Source organism: Tachypleus tridentatus, chromosome 9, assembly GCF_004210375.1.
Source record: "Tachypleus tridentatus isolate NWPU-2018 chromosome 9, ASM421037v1, whole genome shotgun sequence".
Lineage (NCBI taxonomy): Eukaryota > Metazoa > Arthropoda > Merostomata > Xiphosura > Limulidae > Tachypleus > Tachypleus tridentatus.
Window position 1 is genome coordinate 114,141,683 of NC_134833.1, and position 21,174 is coordinate 114,162,856.

At 30.3% G+C, this 21,174-nt stretch overlaps 1 protein-coding gene across 2 annotated transcripts in view; it reads left to right on the forward strand.

Moving 5' to 3' along the window:
• Window positions 1–21,174, forward strand: part of puf (ubiquitinyl hydrolase 1 puf) — a 136,866-nt gene that overhangs the window by 919 nt on the left and 114,773 nt on the right. For both annotated transcript variants that reach the window (XM_076456603.1, XM_076456604.1), the window contains exons 2-5: window positions 4,447–4,534; window positions 4,920–5,412; window positions 10,933–10,983; window positions 16,362–16,511. In XM_076456603.1, coding sequence (XP_076312718.1) covers window positions 4,447–4,534; window positions 4,920–5,412; window positions 10,933–10,983; window positions 16,362–16,511 — 782 coding nt within the window. The remainder of the gene's footprint in view (window positions 1–4,446; window positions 4,535–4,919; window positions 5,413–10,932; window positions 10,984–16,361; window positions 16,512–21,174) is intronic.

Genomic DNA, 21,174 nt, shown 5'->3' on the forward strand with positions numbered 1-21,174 from the left:
AAAAAAGCAAGATGACAGAAGAGTATTTAGTCAATAGAGGTCACCCATCACTTACAAAAATAAGCATCACAATGCTAAATTACATGTAGCTATTCATGAGTATATTCCTGCTGAAACTAACAGCACATATAACACTATTGGACATACCATCTGGGGAAAAAAAAGTATTGAAGCATATAGCAAGGATCTGATATGCTAGACTTGTTACCCTTAAAATTCAAGTTTGTATTTTAAACTTTTTAATTCCTCTTCACAAATAGATTATCCACAGGGAAACTATCCAGAACTTTAATACCTGAATCAAGTCTACTTTGAGCATGTTCAAGAAAATTAACTCAAGTTTATCCTCAAATGAGCATGTGTTCAAATTAGTAACAATACAAACAATTACAATAATTTTGACATACAGTCTCTTTCCAAAAATAAAATAATGGAAATATATTGGTAAAAGCTCAATTATTGAAAACTTGTTGAGCTTGTGTTAAGCTACAAGGTAAGAATTTTACTAATTGTTGTTAGAAATACCATTCTTAGTTAATTCATATTTTATAGTTTGGATAGAACAAGATTATTTCATTTGACTGACTTTTTTATACCTTTCTAACTGTAAGTAGTCAAAAAGAATTACTTTGTTAAAAGCTTCAAACAAGTTTCAAATTCAGTAAATTTGTATGTGAAGTGAGTTCCAATTTGAGGGTTTGAAGGTTTTTTAACATAATATAAAAAAAGTTTTTTTTATAGATCTCTTCTCTATAGGAAGAGATCCCAGAATAATGCTTGTACTTTTAAGAGGTTCTGAATGATACCTTGAATAATACAGAACACAGCTAAAGCATAAAAATGTTATTTCTCTTGTGTTTTCAGGCTTTTCTGTTCATAGTCTAATAAATTATTATTTTTCATGGTATTAATTAATTTAATCCTAATTTCAATTAGCTTTCCATAGTGAAGGATTAAAGTGCACGTATGACAACCTTTTACAGAGTTACTCAACAATTAATTCTTTCACTATGGTCATGGTATAATATACACAAGTTTGTCTACACATTTGCACATGTTATGTATTTGCACCATAATTTCTGATATAGTAAGTTTATCTTCACAAAATGTGGTAGACTTTTATTAAATATTACTTATATTCTGTATACCAAAAATCAAATTTTTAATGAAATAGTTTTACTAAAGAGTTCTTTGTGAAAATAGTCTCTTTTATTACTAGTATCAGTGCAAAGTGATTTCATGTTATGATTGAAAAAACTGTTCTTGTCCCAAAAATATCAAATATCTGTAGAACTTTCTAAATACATTTCAAGTGTTTTCAGTAAGACTTATTTTGTTATGTTCTGTACTCTAATTATATGGGGCTTGTCTGTTGACATACCACACAACCATCATAACAAAATTAGAATTTTTTTTTTTTGTGCTAGAATGACTGTATTATAACATGACAAATGTTTAGTTGAACTAGTTTGTCTCATAATGCTATGTATTTGCATACACATTTATTATTTTCTTATTATATTGGCCTTCCAGTCATGCCTAGCTAACATTACATAACTTGCACTGACATGGTGCATGTGTGCTAATTACATATCCTTTAGTGTAAAACTGACATTGTCTTACCTGCCTTGGCTTTGTTTTAATGGACTAGTATTTTGTGATATACAGTCACATTTTAGTTAATACATTAGGTATATGTATATAGATTATTACTGTTTAGAAATAAATTATTAAACATATTAGTTTTTTTAATATAGAACAATTAATCAAGAAGTAAAGCAAACAATTTTTTTCTCACTACGACCTTTGTACTTGGTTGCTGCTGGACATAGGTTGCTAAGCCTTTTAAAATTTTACATGTGGAGAATATCAAAATTGTTTTTAGGTTTCATATATACGGTTGAATAACCAAAAAATCATACCATAGAATTACACCATAATTTATTAAGCCTTGTAACTAAAATGTATTTAGATTTAAAAGAATATGAAACTTTGAGCAGACTAAAGACTAAATGCTTACCTCATTGAAATCTTGGATCAAAAGAATGTGGTAGCCTTTTCACATATTAAAATGGTTGAGCAAACTACTGGGTATATACTATGCAGTTAACTGATTATTCACATGTCATTTATTGAAGTTAGTTTATATAAGGGACCATTTCAAAAATGGAAAGAGGTAAATAGTACCAGCTGTTTGATTCTGTATATATGCCATATCTCAGCAAAATAAAAAGATTTGAGGTTCTTTTATATTCTAGCTCGATAATATTAGTAATTTGAGTTTATAATTTATATAAAACTATAGACTCAGTATTTTGATATCATAAACATCTAATTTTAAACATTCAACACACCACGTGATTCAGTAAAATTTGTATTTAGATGTCACTAAAAATTTGCTTTTAATTCAAGAAATTAAGAAATATCATGGGGTTTGACCCATGACCTGTTGCAAAAGGTTTAAGCAATTTTATTATCAGTGAATAAACTTGACATCAAAATGTGCAATTCAATTTTCTATATTTTCTAAGTTTTAATTTTGTAATTTAAAAAGCAATATTTAAAAAACCATTATGTCATGACTTTTTTGTGTCATGTGGTACATCTACACACTGAATTTTCTGCATTTAGATTTTATATCCAGAAATGGTCTTTCAGTGTCTGACTAATGTTAAACACAAATTATAAAGAATTATAAGCAAGAGTTTAAATTTGAAGCTCTTCTCATTTTACTGAGAAATCAGTACATTTGTCAAACCCACTAAAAACCTCCAATCTATTTGTATCTTACAAAGAGAATTATATAATCAGGTAAATAAAGCATATTTGTTCCATTTTGGTGAGTATTTGGAGATAGTTGATGTAAGATTCTGTATTATCATTATTGTTCTACTCTGAGCAGCTAACAGAACTTTTTAACATTAATAGCTCAGTGATAAAATCAGAAAAATCATGGTATTTTTGGGACATTTTATTTTAGTGAGTGTTACAGGTCTTGTGATCTAATCTGCATGCTTGAGAGCTACATAAATTATGTTTTGGGTAACAACTATAGTGATAAGAGTTAGTATTAATTGAGACTGAGCTCTGACTCAAAGAGCAAAAGGTCTCATTGCTGAAGTGAAAAATGCCTTTTTTCTTTATGTATGCTTTTTACTTACAGAAGTACACTTAAGTGATTAAAAAGTGAAAATTATAAGCTTTTCAATTTGTTTGGGCAAAATGTCTCTAAAATGAAATATCTAAAGTTATACTAGCTTAATTCTGTGATTGTAGCTCATGAGTCTTAACTGTTACATAAGCTTTGTACTCAAAATATATTTTAAGTTGTGGTTTATTTCTTTTCAAAAGTGGTTGTGAAAAGGTTGACAATTTAAATTGTGACTATAAATACATTGAATAATCTTGCAAAAATTATGCATTCAAATAAGAAGAAAAAGGTAATATTTATTTCACTTTATAGTAATGATTGCTACAATTAATGTAATGGTAAAGAAAAATAAGAGATAATATGTAAAGCAATTTCAAAAGAAATTTAGGTTCTAAAAATTATAAAATCAAATTTGAAAACTATAAGATAAAAAATATTTTTGTTCTTAACATGAAAATCATCTTTCCTTCAACCTGACTTTGTAAAGGCTTTGGAAATTCATAGACAGATCTTTAGTAGGAATATTTAATTATAGTCAGATTTTTTTGTACATAACAGATTTTTAAGGTTGTGTAAAAGCTTACCATATTTCATGAAGTTATAATTAGTAAGTGTAATGTTAAAGCATATATATTTTGATGGTTAAAAGGTCATTATAAGATGGTTTGTATCAACCAACCTGGTAAAAAAAAAGAGCAAATTGATTGTTTTACATGATGCTAATTGTTGTAATTGATTCCTACAGGTAATTGAGCTAACCATGCAGTTCCATTCATTGAGTTGTTGATGGAATAGTTTAAAACTTGAAATAATAGTAGCAAAAGAAAAATTTATAATTAATGTGATATTTCAGCATATAAAGAAACCATTTAAAAATCATCTCTAATTATTTAAAATTGAATGTTATTATTTGGATGTGTAATGATTTGGGTGAGCATGCTAAACAGTTTCATGAAGTCAGAAACATCATCTAGTGATAATTTTCATGCAATTTGATAGATTGTGAATTATATATGTAAGTATATAAGAACAAAAGAAAATGCAAAATGACAAATTGCTATTTATCCAAAAATAAAGTAACACATAAAAAAAAGAACAATTACTAATTTTCCATATTTTTTTCCATTAAAAATTAAGAAATCAAATGGAACAAAACACACCAGGCAAATCATTCTACAATGTTTTAATATAAAAAAAAATGTGTAAATTTTATAAATTTTCTGGTGTTCTTTTTAATTTCATTTAGACTACATTTTGATGCATGATTACTAAGTAATTGAATTTTTCCTGCATAGATGAGGAACAAACAGAAAAGGACTATCGAGCTTTGGAGAAGCATGAAGTGGGACTTTTGTGCACATATGTCCAAGCCTGGAGCCAAAGGTTTGTTTCATTAATTTCACTCATCAGTCATAATGTTCTATCTCAAAATAAGTTTTGTCTTCATACAGTAGTTAATTTATATGATCATCTTTTAACATGTTAAAGGGCTGCTTTACTAATATGTAGTTTCCTAATATTCTCAGTTGTACAGTTTTGTCTACATTAATGCATTTTTTAATTGCAAATTTGTATCAACAATTTTTATTGGTGACTGTATTATGTAGATTTTGTTAAATGAAAATTCAGTGCCAGTATTTTTATTTTCTTTGGCAAGTAAGGTTTAAAGTTAAATGTGGTAATTTGTAATGATTTACTTTTGAACTGTATTATTCTAATTTTGTTGTTTTGAAGTGGTATTTATTGTACCAAACTTCTCTCTACACAGACAATGTACCTGCTGCTTTAAAGATCCAAAGAGTTTTGATAAATTTGGTGCAGTTCTTCATGGACTTATCAGAACTGTTTTGAATATTCTTCACAAGCTACCAGAAGAACTGAAAACCAATACAGAAGTTTCAGAATCTAAATGTAGTCAAAAGGATCAAGATGATGATGAAAAAAGTAAAAAAGAAAAATCTTGTGAGGATGAAGATAGTTGTTTATCTGCTGATAAAGTAGACAAAGATGAAGCTAAAAAAACTGAAGCCACTCTGAAAGATGACAAACCAATCAACATTGTGGATAGTCCAGATGATTCTTCTGATCCAGGACAGGATAGTGAAGATAAGGAAAAAAAAGATAGTAATGAAAATAAAGAAACTGATGTGTGGTGGTCATTGGAAGAAAAAGAGAAACTTTTTCATTTTGTTAGTAAAGTCTTTCTTTTAAACTTTCCTTTGTATGTAGCCTTCAAGCACAGCATTCATTCCAAAATAGAGGTTAGTGGTTGGTTTAATTTCATTTATTTATTTATATAAGTAATATTTAAACATTTGTATTCAAGAGAAGTTAATAAAATGATCTCTATTTATTCTGTAAAGAAACTGGTAGAGATATTGTTTTGTCAGCTGTGTACGTAAATAGAATTTTGTTAACCAAAAGTACCTTAAAATAAGTAGGAATTATTTTTCATAATGAAAGAACTACTGAATTTCAAGGTATAATTTATTCTGAAAATTGATTAAAGAATAAACTTAAGTGTAGTAGAGAAAAGAAAATAGCTTTGCTAAGTATCAGAAGTAACACAGATATTACAAAAAAGGATTTTACTTCTTTAAACTTAGAAAAGACACTAAGTTTAGCATGTCAGATTTTATATATAGTATGTATATAGTATATTTTAAGATTTTTTTATAGATTTTTACATAGTTTGGTGAAAAGATTGACTTTCAAACATGATGTTTTGATCAGGTTTATGAGAATAGTTTATAAAGTAATTGTTTTATTGTATGAAACTTTTATTATATTCTCTTGCTTACCCTTGCTGCTTTAGTAGATTTTACTGTGAACAAGCCAGTATGTTTTGGAGAATAATTAATTTCTAGTTCATGTGAATGGTTGCATGTTTTAATATATTATTTATATATTCATGGTTTGTTATTGTAATGGACCAATTCCCCTCTGAATTGTATGCAAATCTAATGGTACACTTAAAAGAGTATACAACATAGGTGGTATGAATGTCCAAGACATTCTTGCCTTGTACTGCCAAATTCAATTAAGTGAAAATCCACTTTGTGTGATAATGTGGCGGCCACTTCATCATTTCTTGGTCTGAGTAAATTACAAAATATATTGCAAATGAATCCATATGCCAACTATTATTTCATTCACTCTTAATTTTTTATAAGAGTACAGGGCTGTAGGGGTCTCTGTTGGATTTAATGGACTTGATGTAGCTTTGAAATCCATCATTACAGCCATGAATGTGTTACATTGGCTTTATGTTGTTTTGAGCATTGAAAGTGAGTTGAAGAACAATGGATAACTATCATGTGGTGTAGGAAATCCATTGTTTGCCTTGTATGGACAGGTTTGGGTTTGGTGTGGAAATCAACCAACATTGATAAAATCTAGCAGTTGATAATGATGCTCACAATAGGGTACTTTCCTCCTCTCACAAGATTAACTATTTTCATTCATGGCTGCAAACTTTTTCTTTACACATGTTACACACTTTCCTTTCCCCCTTATTGGAATCAAGTTATTCCAACATGTCTCATGTAAATCAATATGTATCACTTCTCCATCAATAGGAGCATAGTATATTCATATGACATATGTGACTCCTTCTATGTGCCTATGCTGTGGTTAGATGTGTTTCTTTTTTACGCAATTTCAATTCGAGACACAGTTGTTACACAGAGTTGTTATACTTTATAAATTACTCATACTTTAATTCTATCTTATTATAGTCACCTTTTGTTTTATACATTTGCCTTTTGTTGAATCTTGAAGCATGAATCCTGAAGTTAACCATTTGGAGCATCTCAACTTCAATAGGTGCTTTATCTCAGGCATCAGGTGCAGGAGACCTGATAGTAGACACTTATCCTTCCTCAGCTTTAGCCTATTTGACATGCTTCTATCCTTTTGCTGCCATTTTCTCCACTCTTTACGGATGGGCAAAAGAGTATGTCTGATCAGAAGTGGTGCAGTTCTCTTCATGTCTTCTGATCTGACTCTCTCATCTGCAGAGGTATCCTTCATACACCTTTGAGGGATATGTCTATTTTTCCCTTGCACTGGTTTCTCCTTTTAATCAATGTGAGATTCTAGCTAATCTTCTGAGTTGAAGGTAGTGCTGTATTAGAAGTTATAATCTTCCTATGCTAAAAATGTATTTCTGATAGGTATTTCCCTTTTCTCACACTTTCTGTCCTTTCTCCTCACTTTCCTCTTCTGATGCTTCAATGTTCTGCTAAACTTTGAACTATACTACTGAGGCATAAAGAAGGAATCACATGTCACTTGAGTGTGCTGTTCTCTTATTGGTGGAGAGGTGACGTGATGATCTTCATGAGAGATATGTTGGAATCATTTGATTCTAATAGGGTCAGAGTGGAAAACTTGTGGCATGCATATAGAAAAAAATTCACATATATATGGGGCAGCAATAATGAGTGTAGTTAATTTTGTGAGTAGAGGTAAATACCAATTGGAAATACATTTTCAACATAGGAAACCTATAACTTTTGATATTAATAACACTAATCTTAGGAAATAATATCTTGCAAGAAATTCCATTATGATCCATAATAAGTTGTGAAATAAAAAGGATATGCACATTTTGATATCTTGGAAGATTTAAGTGGCATATCCTTCATTGTAAATGACTAACGAACAAGTACAAATGCAGAAGGAAACAAACAATGGGACAAATTTGGCATATTAATATGAATTTATTGATAAAATTGAAAATAATGTTTCAGATTTTTAGAAGCTGTTTTGTTTTCAGTGCAAACCTGATGAAGGGCGATTATCCAAAACATTGTACTCGTATTGACAAGCAGTTTAATTATTGAGAAAAAGTACATTCTTGCTGTTGCCTTCTTTGACTGAAATACCATAGAGTTAAACCCTGAACCAGTTCTAGTTTCTGAAGTATTCTGCAGCCTTGAGTAGTTAATTATTTGTGACTAATGGCATGATTATATAATGCAGAGTATTTTAATACTTTTACTAGGTGTGTGTGTGTGTATATGTGTGTGTGTGTGTGTGTGTGTTTATAAACATTTTCTTCTCTAAAACAATTGAACTTATAGTTTTTGTTTTGTAGACAGTGTATGTAACTGTTAATACATTTTATGTTTGCATGGATGGTTTGCCTTTTCATGCAATAAAATAATGTCAAATTAAGGTGTAAATTTTATAAAAAGACCTTCATCTGAAGTTGTAATTTTTAAAATTAAAGGTTGAACATAATGACAAACTATTCTAATAATATATTTAGGGAAAATTATTTTACAAAAATATAGAATACCGACTTAGTACAAAAGAAGTAGTCTTTTTTCAGTGAGGAACTGTTTTATTTATTTCATAACAAAATAAACTTTAACTCTTTCTTTGTAATTATCCCACCTATTAATCTCTGTTAAATTTGGCAGGTCCTAGTGTAGTGCATTTATAACCACAACAAAAAATGTTCTATCTAGGAAGGCAACTAAATTTTGATTTCAATTTAGGACTCATAGTCCTGATGTAGGGGTTTCAAGCAAACGACTTCCTTTTTCTTTTATTTGTTTCTTGTGGTGGTAGGGAATTAATTGCAAAAAGAAAACTTGTATACTTTAACGTTACTATTAAAGATATATACAGAAAAACCCAAGTATACTGCCAACCATTAGTGATTAAATGGTGTATTGATCAATCTCTAATTTCATGGCAACCTAAAGAACATATTGGTAACAATTCTTTTGTTCCTGTTGTGACACATAGCATAAAGAATATTATGGTACAGTCTGTTTTAGCTGGTTGGAATTGGTTTGCTGAATGTAGTTGAAATAATACTGTCTTGCCATAGAAAATATTGCACTATCTACTTTAAGCAAAGTAATGTTTTTCCTTACTGATTGCTTTATTCATCATTGGTCTGAGATGCATAAGGTCCAAGTCTCAAACTGAATTCTGTTGAAAAGCTGAAAGAAGTAAAATGCAACTTAAAAGTGTATTGTAGGGACAAACTCTGATATTGAGAGTATATTTTACCACAATAAAATTTCAGTTGCACTCAGCTAAAATTCCAAAAATTGTTTTTGAACTTAAACTTAATTCAGTTTTTTAATTCAAAATGTATCTATTCAAAAAAGTTCTCGTTGTGTATTTGTAGAAATATGTTCCACAATAAACACTCCTGTTCCTTGACATATTTTACAAAGCATACAGTTTTTCAGTAATTCATCATTGTTAGAAATTCTAGCTAAAAAACACTGACTATAATTACATGTATAGCTTTATGTTGTAAATAATGTAGCTGTGTTTAGTAATTTTAAATGGATAATAAACATTTACACATTACTATTTTGAAAGATATCTTTTTTTTATAAATTTCTTTCTTGGTTGTGGATAATACTTAAACTGTTATACAGTTTACTATTTTTATATGTACATCTTTTTCTGCTTTGAAAAATATCTTTAAATTGATAAAGTTAGTACTGTTCTGCCTTTAAATTTTTTTTCCATGGGTGAATGACTTAATTATATCTTTATATTTTGAAACTTTAATTTTAGAATTATATTCTTTGAGAAAAATTAACATTATTAAGAAGGAAAAAAGCACTATTATAAATAACCTTATAAGATGTAGTTAATCCCAACTTCAGAAAATGGTTATACATCTAAAATACTATTTAACCTGGGGTAAGAATAGTTATTATGATATAACTTTGTTTATAAAAGAAATTGGGAAAAATTAATTATGTTGGAAACTTCTATAAATATGAATCATTTGGTACTTGCTAAGATCTATTATCTTAATCAGGATAAATTTAGTGACATAATGAACTGGTATTGTATTTAAACAATTTAATATAGCCCTGAGTTAAAAGCCCTGTCATAATTTTGTCAATAGTTTATCATCATAGAGACCTGTAATATGGTTTTTAAAGTAAATGTGTAATTTGACAATTGGGACTAGACAAACTGATAAATATAGTAGTTTTGAAATATAAATTATTTTAATACTAGATTTCTCTAATAATGACTCATTTTTCTTTCCTCATTTGGTTTATGGGACATTTTGGGATTTATATCAAACACTTGTGTGCACCTTAAGATAATTACTGAACTTTGGAAATATGTAGTAATTATATAGGTGATGCTAGATCTGAGTGCTAATTATTGAATGAATGTATAGCAACATAATAAAGTTGTATGTATTTTTAAAAATTTGTTTTTCAATTTATAATTCCAATTATGTTTTGGAAAAATGTAATACCCTGAAATTTGACTAAACTAGTTTCATTTTCAAAACAAATACTTAGTTAAATGGATTTTTTCTTAATGTTTATTTGCAATATTTTTGTTTTAGAAAAAAAGAAAAGAATAGTACATGCATTTTAAACAAATTCTTCACAATACCAGTTTTTCAGCCACGATGCAGCAGCTCGTAGAATGGATCTGAATTTTTTTTGTTTTTCAAATACAAACTTTTAACTCATAGGTCTATCATCTCTTGTCTGATTTGAGATCTTATTACAGTTTTGGACTCAATAGGTCAAACCTTTTCAGTTGATATATTTGATCATGCCCAAGGTCTTATAGATTACTTTAGTTTTACCTAAAATTCTTCCCATTTGAGGGCAGGTTGGTAGTGGTATTGATGAGTAATAAAATTGAATTGGGTTTTCTATGAGAGTTAAATTAAACTAGAACATTAACAGATCCTGTTGTAAAGATTTGCATGTTTCTTTGTTTTTCTCTTTCATGGTTACAGTATACATTTTGCATGATTTTTACAGGAAATCACTCAGGAACAAGTTGCTGCTTTAAGCTGTTATTGTGATGTTGGGGTAAGTAAAATATAAACCTTTTACTTGATATTTCCTTGAAAATATTTTATTCAACTCAGATAAATTTCCAAAGTGTAATAAAGAGATCTTAGAAGATTACCTAGTCAAGGAATACAGGTCTGTTTTGATAACTTTTTTTCAATGGTAGTTAAAAAAAAATTAAAAATTCTGATTCTTATGAATAAACTTCTGTACCATCAAAAATAAATTGAAATTTAATGTTTCTGTTTAAATCTTAAATTAAAATATAAAGGTATTTAAAAAAGTTTCACAATAATATTTCTCTAAAAACATCTGTGTATTTAGGTTACTAGTACAGAACAACATAAGACACCTCTATTTGTCTGCAATATCTTATGAGTAAGAATTTTCTTAGTCTCAGATATTTTGACAAGAAATTTGTCTAGACTGTGTCTACCACTTTCAATCAGATTCTGTGGCCTTATTAGTTTTAAGATCCCTAATAATATGTGAGACAAAAAAAGTTAAACAAAAATAATGTTAATATTGCATTTTATTTCATAATTTCTGTTTCAGTTTCCTTTGTATTTGATAATACCCTATTGTGTATGTCTGAAATTGTGTGTAAAAACCTTTTTATTTAATTACTATATACTGGCAATCTTGTTTTAATAAAAATTATTGTAGTAAATACTGGGTAAATGGGAAAAATTGTATAGATTATTTTGGAACTGTATTGTGTATTCTAAACAACTTGTGAAACAAACAAAAAGGATTCTTACTTTCAAGTTGTGTATAGAGATTAAAGTAGCTGGACAAGCTTGTTGCTAATCATGCATACAAGAAAATGCATTAAAAGAGAAAGTAGCACTTAAATAAAAATCTGTTTTGGCTCAAAATTGTTATTTGGTTCAAGTTCAGTTATATTTTAACTTAAAATACTATAACAAGTTTTAGTGAAGTGTTCACAAAATATAACAAGTCTGCATAATCTCTTTTACACTTGTAACTTTATTCCTGTCCTTTGCATTAAAAAGTTTCACTGTCATGTTATATATAAGTTTTAAGATTTTCATATTTAAAGTATTTGAAATTAAGAAAGAAATGTTTATTTTTAGTTTCGTAACATATGTAACTTCTATTTTAATACTGAAAGATTTGTGAGTTGTGCATTTTGTTATTAATATTGTGGTATTCAGATTCACTGATATTTAACAGGCAAGCATTAAGTCCACAGTAAACATCAGATTTTTTTGAAAGCAGACTTAAGGAAGAGACTCAGTCACACATGAATCAAAGAATGACTGTTTGTTCACAGAAGATGTGGTTTTTATGCTATTACAGGCTGGCTTCTAGATGACTATAACTTCTGTGAATAAGCTGTGAAAGAAAAAAAAATGTCTAAACTATACTGTTAAGTCAAACAAAACCTTAATGTGATATATAATATTCCTAACCTACCCATATCAGCTGCTGTTGCCATTTGACATATTTTAGAGGAGATTAACTACAAGTTTGTGCTAATTTGTGCAAACTCCTAGATTATTACTGTCTTTTAAGTATGACCAATGCCTCAGGGGATTAATAATATATGAAAAGCCCTGTAAGTACTCACTATGAAATGATCACTGTTATATGTACCCCTTGCCTCAGATGAAGAATGCTGCATGTGTATCACTGTCACCATGTTGGTTCCAAGAATGTCAATGCTGTTTGACTGCACAACATATGCACAACATTTTTGAATAACTCTCATTAATAAAGATACATTCTTAAATTTTAGAACTCTAAAACATAACAAATTTACACCTTGAATAAAACACATTTTATTGTTGAGGCACATAGTAAAAAACATCAAATTTCAGTATTATTAAGATTTAAGGAAGCTGTATTAGATCATACATAATTGTGAATAAATCAGTGCACAAAACCTACATGTATTACTATTTATAAAGTCCAGTGTAACATTAACACACTCTAGACTGGGAACTTTTTATAAACAAATGGAGTAGAACACAGCTCTAATATTGTAATGTGATTTTGTTGTGTTAGTAAGTGCCTGTACTTATGCAGGTGAATGTTGATAAAATAAGTTTAATTACTTCAGTTTTTATCAAAAGACAAAATTAATAAGAAAAAAGAATAGGTCAAATGCTCTTTACAGTGATTGCTAATGAGAGAGAAAAAAGAACAGAAAGAGAGGGTGAAAAGAAACCAAAAAACATTCAAAATGTTTCTGTTGTCAACCTTTCTGGCAGAAATAAAGTATAAGGCAGATTATAAGAATAATTTTACAATTTAGAAGTAAAATAAGTTTGAAACAGTTACTGTGGGTTTTTTCTTGTTTCATTTACTCTTATGCTGTCAACAGATGCAACTTAAAGTTGGGAATGTCCTTTACAACTTGTGGAGAAAGCATTCACTTACTCATAATTCTCTCTTCTTCTACCTTCAGTGTGACTCACATAAGCTGTAATTTTCTGCCATAATTTTTTTAAAGTTTCAGTCATGATTAAACCCACATATAGATTAGTGAGTGATGAAGAGGTAAGTGGAAAAATATTTAAGAGGTAAGTACCTGTTTGAAATTCAGGTTCTCTGAAACTATAATACAGACCAAAGTACCAACATTGAGAAAGGAGTTTGAAACTAGTGAGAGTGATAATGATACATCAAGAACTATACATATTTTATAGGCAAGAAGATAATCTAGACAACAGTAAAGATGTAACCAACAATTGGAGTAGAGTCCAAAACCAGAAAGATTAAAGGGAGAATAAGTGGAGTGGACCTGTCTTATACAAAGACTGGTTCAAAAGAAACTTACAAAAAAGCTTTCCCAGCAGACTACCCCTTTATTTTTGTAGCTTTTCAGCTAGTACTAAAAAAGAAACCAAGTTAGTGGGTGTTCAGGAATTAAAGATCCAAGTTGTTCTGGTTATTGGGCTAAACATCTTGAATACTTAATGTAATGGAAACATTTAAAATATTATGAATAATAATAAAAAAACCATTGGAAAATAATGAACTGTAATGCCACAGTGAAGGGGTTGAACTGTGTCTTGGAAAAACACAGAAGAAATGAACCTGCAATAGTCGTGGCTGACTAAATCTGCACAAAGTATTTTATCTATCATTGAAACATTTGAAAATTCTATATACCATGTAAATGGGTAACAGGGTTTAAGTAGAATAAAAGTACTGTGGTCACTGTATGTAGTATATGTGTAATCCAAGCATTAAAGAAATATTGAACAAAGAATAACTAACCTATTGTATTTTCTGTGTGGCTTGACAAAATAACCACAGGTGACAAAATGGAAGTCTAAAGGTAAAGACACAGTAATGTGGTGAAGGTAAAAATTAAAGAAAATAATTTGGATTCATCCATGTGCTTGCCTGTATGATATTCTTATAAGTGTATCATGGATGAAAGGCCAAAGACATAACCATACAGTGAATTTAATCAGATATTACCAAACTTCACACTTGAGATATTCATGTATATCTCAGTAGATAAGAGAGATCAGCTGCTCAAGCTGTTTTGTTAACTTTGGTGGAATGAGATTTGTCTTAAGGTAAAAAGTGTCAATCTGCTCTGAAATATTCTTTTCATGTAAAATAGCAATGAATGGCTCTGACAAGATGGAGAACATTCTTCTGAGGGAGAATCTGGATCTGTCAGGGTAGGTAATATAATTTGAGAAAAATAGAAATTACTCTTTCTTTAAGTTCCAGGGGTAATGTACAAAACACCAGCCCTAATCAGTTTCTGATTGAGAACTAGTATTAAAAACAAAAGGTGTCAGAAAGAAGACTGAGGTTATTAGAAATGTTTCAATAGCATGAATTCTTATTAAAATATGTATTTGAGGTGGATAATCTGCAGCTAATAACCAAAAGGAGGAAGGAAGCCATAAGTTAAGCATAATTATTGAACAAAGGTGAGAATAGTGATAAGACAAGGTGGAAGACCACATGGATGAACCCTCCTAAAAAAAAGCAGTTTTAGGTCTAAAGTTTGTGATAAGTGAATAAGATTTCACTAAAAAGCTACAGGAAAGGAAAATATGAAGCTGATGAGGTCTTTATGAAATGTCCATATTTCTAAAAGCATCATCTGTTACCTAAATATCAGTTGAACGAGGGAGAAGTAAAGATTCCAAAATGGAAACTCGTATATAACAAGGCATTATATCTTTCATATGTAATAAACATGATTTAAGATTTAAAATGTTACATAACAAAATCTAAACAGAAGCTTCATCAAGATTAGGACTGGCTGGTAAACCCTTTTTTTTCAGACAGATAAAATAATCCTGTGAAAAAATTTGTGGAGTACAATGGAATGGACAGTTGCCATCCATTACATTATATTCATCTCATGAATACTCTGCTTAAACAGTATATCAAAGAAGTGGCTTGTTTTTTGATAGAGGAAAAGAGTGATGACACATTCAAATGGTGTCCATGAAACCCTAATACTGTCTTGATACACCCACAGAAACCACATATCGTATCAGTTGGTTAATGAAAGCCAGTAATGCAGCTATGGGAAATTCCTGCAAGTTAGAGGAAAAATATTGAAATAGGGCTTTAAAAGAAGGAGATAGATTTTTGTCATTGGCAGAAGCATTAAAGAAAGAACTGAATGAAGTAGTAACTGAAGTATTAGTTTTTTGAAGTAATATGAACTAGATTTCTTCACAATGAAAAATTGTACATGATATGAACAGCACAACTGTTTAACATGAAAGTTTGAATTATGGCAATACTCATGAGATTCATTGATTCATACACAGTAAATCACATGGAATATAGGTAGGAGAGTGAAGAATGATGGGTAAATGAAGCATACTCTGACGCATAAAGGACATTCAGAATTTTTAGTTGCATGTTTGTTGACAAAATGACAAGAAATCCAGAAAGGAAAGTCCTACAGTAATTCGGATACTAGGCTACTTGATTTGAATCAACGTTACACCATAATTTGATTATCTTTATAATATGTATTAAGAGTTTTTGTACAGGACTGAAACAGTTGTTTGACTGTAGTAATTCCTCTTCTATTTCTTCATAGAAGATATAAATTAGCAAAACCTTTTACTTCCATGTTCATTGACAATTCTTGATATTGCTTCTCATTTTGTCTTGATGTGATTTTTAATACTGATTAAAAATTTAATGTATTTGCAATATTGAAATAAAAATTCCTGTCTGCTCTTTATATACATCTGTTTTAAGAATACAGAATGCTCAGTATTACACTTGTGTACTTGATGAAGTAATGTAAAAGAAAATTTATGCAACATATTGTGTGTGTGTGTGTGTGTGTGTCATAATTAATTTTAACACAGTTTATACAATATTTTTATTGCTTGCACCTTTTTTATTTGTTTCTCTTTCTTTAAAACTAGGACTTAGATATTCCCATTTACCTCCTGAAAAACGTGTGTTTCTTCTGTGAGAAGGGTGGGTTGAACCAGTTGACAAATTGCTTTTTGATTATGGGTCCAGATGTACTACCAATGGTTTTAGCACATGCAATGATTGGATGTACATCTAATGTAAGTAGTATATTAATTATAATATTTGAGGAGAAGGTGTTTTCTTAGTGAAATACCCCTATTTTTGAAACCTTCACAAAGCAAATGTAATGAAATTTGCATTTATATGATGTTGAATTTTTTCTATAATTATACATGAACTCAAAATGAACTCAAGATTTTCACATCAAATGAAATCTTGTGTATTTTTTAGAATATTTACAGTACAAGCTAAGGCACCTGTCATACATTTCAGGAACATAAGGATTGATTATAGGTCTTGAACTAATAAATTGAGTGAATATTTTTTTTACATTATATGAGTAATGTATTTCACACAATTTATTTTATGCCTACATTATTCCACATTATAGAAATGGTGTTACAGTTACTTTATTTTTACTTTACTATGTTACTTTTAATAATCCCTCTACAGTCTCAGTGTTTGTTGACAAACTGGGTGCTTCTTGGTTGACCACTATAGAAGTTCTTCATTTCTGCACTAAAATTTACCATGTGAAATGTAAGGAGTTTTCAGATGTAGCCATTTAAGGGATTGACCTTTTGTTTTGGCTGTCATTTTTCCTATCAATAATGTGAATATTTAAAATTTTTAATGAAAGAACTCAATAAAAACTAATAAAAAAAATTTCCAGAAAAAAATGTAAACAATTTTAGGAGTAAAAATTGGTCTGAGACTGTAAAATTATTAGCTAAATAATTTTATTTTTACTGTGAGCATGGTCCATGGTGGATGGTACCAGATAATTATTCACCCCAGGACAGGCTCCTTGGTCTTATATATCAAGTTTGGTGCAGATTTGGTTCAAGTATCATGAAGTAGTTTGTAGACACAAATTGTTTACTTTGGATATTGTTTTTACATTTTGCAAGTAAGAGAAAAATTGTTATAGTATTTCAGTATCATAATTTGTTGTTTCATTTTTATGATTTAATTTAAAAGATGTTATGTTTTTATATATATAGTACACATTGGATTAATAGCCATTTACAGCTGTTGGCAAAGGTTTGCTTTCTAAAATTGTTTATGAAATAGATAATATAACAAATGAACTCTACCCCAGATTATTTGATCAAACAGTTGTCTAAGGCTTAGAGACATGAAAAATATCTCACGGCAAATTTAAAAAAAAGAGGTTGAACTAACTGAAATAAGTAACAGTACAGTGGGAGGTATAATGTTAAACCTAACTATCAGACTTCAGAACTGTGAATAGGTTTAGGTTTACCAAGTGACTGTACTAGTTTGTTAGCTATAAAGGTTTCTTCACTTACAAAAGCTCCAACTTATTTAACTTAAGAGCTCTTAAAATTTGTTCTTCAGTGAAATCTGAATATTAATTGGGAAATGTATTAAATTTATGTCCTTGTCATTTTTCTGCCAAACAATTTTTGCTGAGGTTAGGTAACCAACTGTAGAAAATAATGAAGTAAGCTTAGTGGACTTATTCAGTGGAAAAATAAAACAAAAAATGGAGTTGAAAGATAAAAGTACAATAACTCAAAAGAAAAAGTTATGACATTTGTACAGTTGTTACCAAAATAGTAGGTGTTCTTTAGACTATTTAATGGTTGGAATAGGTTTAAGCAAAATGTAAAACTAATCAACAGTAGACAAGCTCAAATTAGGAGAACTGTAGTCAGAGCAAGCTAATTACCTTGCTTACCTGGAATAATAATCCTTTGCTACAGTAGCATTATAAGGTTAAATGTGTAAATGCTTACAGACCATTAATACATTGTTATTCAGTAAAGGGTTAAATAAAACAAGTGCATCAGTAAGGAATGATTTAAGGTACAATGGGTGACCTGAAAACCTTTACAAATGTATTAGTTTAGTAGTTTTTGGAGTAACAAGAATATTCTCAGATTTACTCATGAAATAAGTTAGCTTGAAGTGTTATCACATGTAGTTGTAGCTCATTAAATATGGCAAGTACATGTTGGAAGATTGTTTTATTGTGGATAGAATTTAGAAGTGTGCTGAAAGTTGTATTTTAATCTTTTAAGGAAAATGTTTCATAGAATTATATAATTCCTTATTTGTTTTATTTATTGCAGAATTTACAAATCAGTGTTGAGAAAGGAAAAGTGATTCTATACTTTATGTATTCCAAAACATACCATTACACTATACATACTATTACACTAAAGCTATTCTTGACATTGGCTTTTCCTATCTAAGCATTGGTCTTACATGCTAGTCTTTTATACCTCACTTAAATTACCTTGGCAATATCTTATTTGCAAATCTTTCCACCCTCATCAATGCACTCTCTATCTTGGTAATGTATATAAGCACCTCACTTAGATAATGTAATCGCATTTTATCAATGAAGTGTTGTAATTTGTTCCATCATGGATTGCAATTTATGTTATATCTTATTGATTTCTGTATAAGTTCTTTTGAAACAAAACAACTAAGTTTGGCATGATATTTGCAGGTATGAATTTCTGTATTACTGTTGTCAGCACATCAGCTAATTTGACTTCTTCAAACAATCATATCTTCTTGTACTTGTTTGATCCTCACTCTTGCTCTGTGAAGCTTCCCCAAAAAAAAAAAAATTGTTGGCAACCTATCAACGATCCCTACTTCAACTTGCAGGTGAATGGAGTCTTCTTCTGCCTTAGTCAGATTAATTGCTTCTGTGCCTTCTGTAGAAACACCTTGGTGGAGGAAATTTGTTTTTCTCCTGCAGCCTCTGTGTTTTACATATGGTTTCTTACTGTAATCACTTGATGTTTGCAGGTGTCCCAGAAGCATTGTATCATGAATTTATATTGCCAATTTGCTTTTTGTTGTTGTTCACGTCTAGACCTTCTTTGACTATAGCAGCTGAATAGATTTAAACTTTAATTTCAGAATCCCTTCATTTGGACTGACTGACATCAATGGTGGCAGTATATACATAGGTAGGGGGGTCAGTTAGAATGAGGTTACTACTATTGAAGGACACCTGGTACTCCTTCAGCTTGCTGATCCATGGGTACTTCAGGTTCTGGTATCGTAGTTGTTTTTTTTCATTCAATTCTCCACTTTCATTATTCTCCTAACCTGTGGTTTTTCCACCTTCATCTGAACAGTGTGGTGTGGATTTTTGTTTCATGGCTGTCACAGTTCCTGGTCATTTGGGTAATAGTGACAGTTGATCCCATTCTTCCTGTTTATTTGTTGTGACTGAAATGAGGGGAGATTAGTGGATGATTGTCATTCTTTGATCCTCCCAGGTCCACAATGTTGTTTTTTCTTCACCATTCATTGGCATTCTTAATCACATTGGTGGATGTCCAGGTTTGAGGTTGCTGAGGCGTTTTCTGTATCCTCATAGTGAATTCATTTTGTTTTTCACTACATTTAATGTACAGGGATGAGATTATATAGTTTAGGGATCTAGCCCTTGGTTTAGCATCAGTATCATATATCTTCTGTGTGTTGTACAGGTTTTCCCCATATTTTAAGCCTGGCTCAGCCACCTCTCAGAGAATGCATGTCTCTATGCTACCTCTGAATTTTAATCTTTGGCTATCATTATTGAGACATCCTCAGTCCACCATTCTACACCAAGACTTTTCTAATCTCTTTGGGGTTGAATGTCTGGAGTTTGTATATAGTTTATCAAATGTGTTCACTGTATAGTGTTTTGACCTGGTCTTCATTTGGGTCTAGTTTTGTTTATTGTGTTGGTCAGACAATTTTTTTAACTACTTATAGTCATTCTAAATACTGAGGTTTTGGACTCCCCAGTGCTATCCAGCATTCTTTCTAAATAGTCTTTTCAATTACTTAACCAGGATATTAGGGTGGCATTACATATCTTGTTTCAACAATCATTAAAGCCTTTAGCTTCATTTAACATGCATCTCCTTTCTCTTAATGTGTACTTTTGGCTGCTGGCAGGGGAATTGCATAAGTTAGATTGTTGGTGTGTTTCTAGGACTCTTTCTTTCCCCCTTTGGGTCATTTCTATGATAACCAGGGAAGGGGGATATGGCCCTCTACACAATTATTTTGCCATGTATTCCCTCTGTATTAAATTGTAATCTGATCATTTGTTTTGTTCTGTTAGGCCTTAAATTTGTTATGTGACTCTCTGTACCTTCTTTCATGGTGATAATCTTGAATTTATGTTCATTAGGATCTCTCAGTTTCATGAGATTTTCCCTAATTCCTTAGAGGTGGATTAACAAATACCCATACTGCATAGTCTGATCTTTACAGGCGAAGAACCTTCTAAGTTACATTTCATCAGATTCATCACATTTATGTATTTTGCTGCCAGTTTAATTTATTCAATAGGAGACATTTTGCAGGCTGGCATTTGGACTTCTCCCAGTGTTTTTATCTCATGTTTTCACATGAGCTGTCAGCTTTTTTTGGGAAAGTTTTTCATTACCCCTGTGACTATTTTAACATCTGCTGGATTATAAGGAGGAGGGCATACTTTGTCTTCATCTTGTCTCTATATTTCAGGGACCCTTACGTCTTGCTTTTAATGTATCCCACTCTGTGGTAAGTGTTGTCCAGACAGGTTTGCTTTTATCATTCCAAATTTGCACTAGCAATCAGTTTGGTTATTGTTACTACTGGTTCAAACAGGCTTTTTAGAAATGAGGTGTTCCATAAGACTATCTAGGTGCATACCAGATGGTATTACCATAT